Raw genomic sequence first — 6000 nt, 5'->3', positions numbered from 1 at the left:
TCCAGCGAAAGAAAACAAAAAATAAAAATAACAAACCTGTTTTCCTTTAATCAGCTTGTATGCAGTTTATTTTGAATCAGCTTATTACCAAAAAAAAAAAAAAAAAGATAAGATAATAACAATTCCACGCCTGCTGAAGTGCAATTGCCATGCACCTTGATCTGTGGTTAGGCACCCTGGAACATGAAAAAATGTATTGGAACAATCTACAATGTGTTGCTGCTGGGGTGTCGATGTCCCGAACGTGGTTTCTTATACCTCCCATTTCCAACTGGCTTCCTCTGTTGAAATCTTGTGGTCCTGTCTGATTGTGACTTACCAGATGATTCATTAGATGATACCGGTGGACGATGACTGCTTTTTTGTTGCATCACATCTTTATGATATACCTTACATGCCAACAATAAATTAATTAAATTAATTAAATAGAGAAAAGAACAAATAAACACCAATTTTTAGTATGTATCACATAAAAAGGAAGAAGTTTACCAATACAACACAGATTGTATTGTCTAGGATTACAGAGAATGATGAGAACCTGAAGATTGGGATTGAAAATGACCATGAAATTTCACTAAAATAACAAAAAGACTGTTGCTACCTGATTAACAAAGTTACGTCTTTGACAGTCATCAAACATGTTGAGCTTCAAATCTACTTTAGCCATTATTTTGTCCCTCACCGTGCTGAAACTAAGTTGATCCCTTGAAGTAAAACGGTCAACTTCATTGAACCAGAGGCATGTGAAGAGGTTGGTAATGGGGATATGTTCTCTGAGTATTACACAGCCTTCAGGGACATCTGCAAGCCTCAGAAGTCATAGAAAGAAGTCATCAGATGTAAATGAAAAGAAAATGCCAAAGCATGATCCTGCACTCACCACTTGTTATAGGAAGCTTGTCTGGAGAATAGTGAGTCAAACCCTCTCTTCTATAAAACTCGAGTTGTGCATCAATGGAGGCATTACCATATTTTTTAGCAGCTTTATTAGCCTTTCCTTCCTCAAAAACATCAAACCGTCTATAATGCCTAGAGATTGCAAAAGTGGCATTCTCACGCCACAAGAATCTGAAACAGAGAAATAACATCCTCAATTTATTTAAAACGAATAAATAAATAAATAAACAGGTCAGCATATTGAAATTGAGAAAACTGTAGGAGTAATAAGTTGCATAATTACTAAGGTCATGGTACAACAATATTCAAACTATAAATCCAGAAGTTTTAGTTCCATATCTCAACCAAACTAGTATGATAATACAACCAACAAACAGACATAAAATGCAATTTGAATAAACGAATAGCATTACAATCAGATGTTTTTTTTTGAAGGGCAACTATCAAAAGAAGCAGATGCCTATGTATATACTGTTGATTGTGCTGCAAGAGAAGCAAGCTTAGTAGTCATCATATTTCTTGATGAGAAATATAAAGAAAATCCATAAATCCACCCAACTCTGAGCACATTAGCTGGCCGGTGCACACCTAATCTGAGTCCAAAGATGGGGGATATCTCTCTTTTCTTGCTAAAGAGGGATCTTACAAGGGAAGCGCATCAGAAAAAATGATGTCCAGGGTTTGATGCACTCAAAACGTCATGGCAAAACATAAATAAATAAATAAATAATAAAGCTTGAGGACACTGATTTATCAATTGTTAATATTGAAAAAGATGATGAGGTAAAACTCATCATGCAAATGATCGATGACTATTTTAGGCTTTTAGCAGGCACGACACATATAGGCATGACATGTAACAGAAGTTACAATCAAAAGCCTTCTCCGATCTACTGAGACTTTAAAATTCTTGTAGTCATGCAGTCATTGAATTCTTATGAGAGATAAAGCTGCTAGCATATTGAGATTCATTTTACCCTTTCTGGAAGACTGCATCCATGCCATGACAGGCAAAAGATCCTTTTCACTGGGAGGCCCATGAACCCAGAATCCCACTTCAATTCCTTGGCCAGCATTTAGTTATCCATCATTTTTACACATAAGCATACCATGTCAGTTGGTTGTCCATCACATTATGCATGTAAGCTGAAGGCTCTAAGCATCTTCTAAGCTTCATCAATAAATTTTGTTTTTAATTTTCTTTTATGGTTTTACACAGAAATCTACCTCAACGTCCTAATCACTACTAAAACTATCTAAACCATTTCAACCCTTTTCTTTTTGCTATATCTTTCCATCATTGAAAAGCCAACTCATGTTATATCCTATCGAGTTCTGCTAGTAATGCAATTGGCATATGGTATACAAAGTGCGAAAACAAGCAACTGATGCAAAAGCTTAAAAATATAAGCCCATGCAAGCATGCCCCATTAACACATTCAAAGGAGCTGCATCCTTAAAAATCCTTATCCTTTAAAACTATCTAAAAGTGGATCCCAAAAATATCCTAATCAAATGACTCCATATAGGCTTCTACAGTAGAAGGGCTTCTAAAATTGCTGGAATTTGAGAATAAGAAAAGGAGAATAGTACATAGTAACAAAGCCACTCATGCTAACTTCAAAAACAACAGGTGAGAAATTTAATTTAGCAAGAAGAAAGAATTCAAAGACTAAAAAAGATATCTTAGCATATCTGGACTCTAATAACTTTTCAAGAAAGGAGGAGAATACTTCTTACCAGGAGGTGAAGATGAGACATTATGCATTAGAAAAAATGGCAATAAGTTCCAAGTTTATTTAACTTATCCTAAATCTTAGATCTTTAGCAGCCATGCGTCTACACATATTTTACGATATAATATCCTGTAATGTGACCATGCTTGAGGGTTTATCTAACCATCCAAGGCTCCCTACCCACATTTTTCTATCCTGCTTGCCATCTTTATTTCTCATCCCATGTTGGTTAGAGCACGTGGCTTTTTAACCACAAGGTGGAAGGCTCAAATCCTTCGTCTGGCATTTATTATTTATTTAGCTGAGCATAGTTTATCTTAAACAATTAAAAGCATATGTACATCGCATGTACTGCACTCTAGTGCATTACAACTAGTAGCAAGAAATGTTCCCTTTCTGTTAAATCTAGTCATTAACTTGAATTGAATTCTCAATTTAAAAATGCCTGCAATAAACTGCAACAGACCTATATATGCTTCAATGAAACTTTAAACATGTCTACAAGCATTCCATGAACATTTCTAGGTTGACACCGATCCCTTCTCAATTCATTCAATATAAATGTAGGAAAGATGGACACTAACTGAGGGCAAAAGTGATGGAGATGTATGACACAGGTGCTGTGGTCATGGTGGTGGTAAGTGCATTAACACCCCAGATACAATATAATGGAGGAGATCATACACCATGTGTTTGTCCAGGATAAGAAGTGTTGAATAGTAAGGAACTTTATAAAGAAATAAGGGAGTGGATGAGATGTAGAGTTTTGCATGATAACAGGCCTGACATTATTCTTGCCAGATCATATCAAGATTAACCCAAATTCAGTAATATAATATTAAAGCAAAAAAACATAAAACAACACTAACTTGTGAAAGTGTTTTGACTAGATCAATCGACATCAAGGACACAAATCAAGATACTTCTGTAAGGGACAAATAAAATGCATAACTAGAGTTACATATTCAAGTTAAAGTTTAGCATATATCTGAACCATAGGTTCTGAATTGTATGCATGAAGCATCAAACTTGGCACAAATGAAGTTTACCGCTCTAGTATAAGATAGGGATCCACAACAAGCTCAAGCTTTCCATCAATCCATATTGAATATCGTACATTAGGAAAAAGTCTGTGAAGTAGAAGCTTGGGAACCTGTTAAACATAAATAGTATCACCAGAATTATACATATAAGTATAATACATTTAGAGTTAATTTAACTTATTAATATGAAAAAGGTAGGATGATAATTTTCAGGTATTGATCCATCAGCAAGTCATTGGATGATAAAAGCTTTTTTAAAGCAATAAAGAATCCTCAAAGCATACATACAAAGAAACATTAGCTCTTTAAAGTAAAAATGACTATGAACTTCTACTAAGATATCAAAGTAGCATATACAAAGAAACTAGCTTTCATACTGCAATTGTTCATCCACCAAATTAACAATCTCAAAATCCAATTTTGCCAAAATATATCCCAGATCCACTATCTCAATTGGTGCCTTTTATTTCAGAGAATAACAGAGGGTGCATGACCAATCATCTGAAAGAAATGACACCTCCTCAAGGTTTGAAGTGCAACATTATTCAAATGGAGGAGGAATGTGACCGATAGCATTAAGCCTAATTCATTAACAATCTCCTTTGGCATCACTAGAGGCTTGTCGTAATACACACTTACTAGCAAAACCGCATCTCAAACACCAAGACTGGTAAATTCATAAGCAGCAAGAAATTTTTTCCCATCTCCCTCAAATGTGTACTTTGGTTACTCGACAAAAATCCAAGAGATTAGAGCTCCATACTCTGAAATAGTACTTAAGTCACAATTTTATGAATTCAGAAAGCAGGCTGCCTGGTTTTAAGCAGGCTAGTCTTTAGAAAAGTGGAAATGTGGAAGTTAGAACATAAGTCTTGGAGTAAAATTTTAGACCTTGCATCAAGTCAAATTCAACATATACGTCTTTGTTTTTTTTCAAAGAAAATGTTTCCTTAAATGGTTGCCCCTTGGTGCTACTAAAATAACTAAATGGAATCAGTTCCTTGTTGCTTTTATGAAAGTATAGTTACTATATTTTGACAGTCATTTTTTCTGTTTTCGCTTTATGTCTCATTTCCTGATAATTCCCCTCCTTTCTCTTTCCTCTAAACTCATTATCCTCCCCTTTCCAATGGTTATGGCATGCAAATATTTGCATAAAAAGATCTCTTTGTGCAAGTATGGTTTAAAGTATACCAAGACATTTTGTTTCAATCAACATGTTTCAGTTATTTACTTCTAAAATCCAGAAGAGTATAGCAACCATTTCCAATTTTGCACATTCCCAATGAAACCAAAATGCATTATCTTTGGGCAAGAATATCAACTTCTGCACGAAACAGCCTTAGGCTGAGCCTGCATTAAATACACTACTTCAGATTCATTCTTCATTATTTACATATGAGACTTTGGTGAAAATAAGGAGGAGAGGAAAACCTACATCTAGGGTGATTGGAGAACAGGCAATTAATTTTGAAATAAATGAGCTCAAGATGGTATCAACTTAATCCATGAGATTAAACGTATCAAAATCATATCAATTCAATCTGTACAAACTTGGACAGTCTATTTTAGTTTTGAGTTTTTCTTGTACTATAGTCTCAAAAGTGATATAAATAGACAGAATCAACAGAACTGCTTGCAAGTTGAACTATGGGTATTAAGAAAGGTTGAATTTCATAATTTAAAAAAAAAAAAAAAACATTGAAAGGCAAGATGTGGATAAATTGCTCAGAAAAAGGTAAAATTGTATTTTAAGCTTGCATTACCACTTATCCAACTTTATCCTAACGTTTGTTCTGTGATTATGGAGTGGAGGCTATATAGCTGACTTATAAAAGAAGACTATGAGAAGATGGCACCTTTCCATTACGCCTTGGATCAACATAGGGAAGGTTCCGGACAACAATCACTCTCCACAGCCCAACTCTTTTTGTCCTGTCCAGTTCTGTTGAGTTGTTTATGTAGGCCGCAGTCCGTTCATCCACAAACATGTAAAAGCATGCACTCATCTTTGAAGCTTCACTTATATTTTTGGGATGTTGCATTATATCATAATTTCCTGGTCAAAAGGATAGTCATGAGAGGAAACATATCATTTAGCATGAAGAAGAAGGTGAGTAGGATCAAGAAGAAAAAAATTGCTGCACAACTGGTACCAAATATAGCTGAGGCAACAACTATTCCATGACATTGCTCCATCTCAAGAAGATCAGCATCATTAATGTCAAACAGAGTACCACATCCAGGTTTTTTCCCTTAACAAATCTGATCGATGCCAGGAAATGTTGAGTGAGTTTGGGTATCAATGAAAAGAGTTTCTACAT

General features: G+C 35.0%; 1 protein-coding gene across 1 annotated transcript; it reads right to left on the bottom strand.

Annotated features, from left to right (window-relative positions):
* On the bottom strand, window positions 1-5925 carry LOC140856635 (probable hexosyltransferase MUCI70). Its single transcript, XM_073254619.1, has 6 exons — window positions 5833-5925; window positions 5536-5735; window positions 3683-3786; window positions 881-1068; window positions 602-801; window positions 1-389 (listed from the first exon to the last, which is right to left on the bottom strand). The coding sequence occupies exons 1-6, from the start codon at window positions 5873-5875 to the stop codon at window positions 207-209; spliced, it is 918 nt and encodes a 305-aa protein (XP_073110720.1). The 5' UTR covers window positions 5876-5925; the 3' UTR covers window positions 1-206.
* Window positions 5926-6000: the final 75 nt, after the last annotated feature.

This window comes from Elaeis guineensis, chromosome 3, assembly GCF_000442705.2.
Source record: "Elaeis guineensis isolate ETL-2024a chromosome 3, EG11, whole genome shotgun sequence".
NCBI classification, from domain to species: Eukaryota; Viridiplantae; Streptophyta; class Magnoliopsida; order Arecales; family Arecaceae; genus Elaeis; species Elaeis guineensis.
The sequence above is the reverse complement of the archived record's forward strand: the minus strand, read 5'-3'. Positions and strand labels throughout refer to the sequence as shown.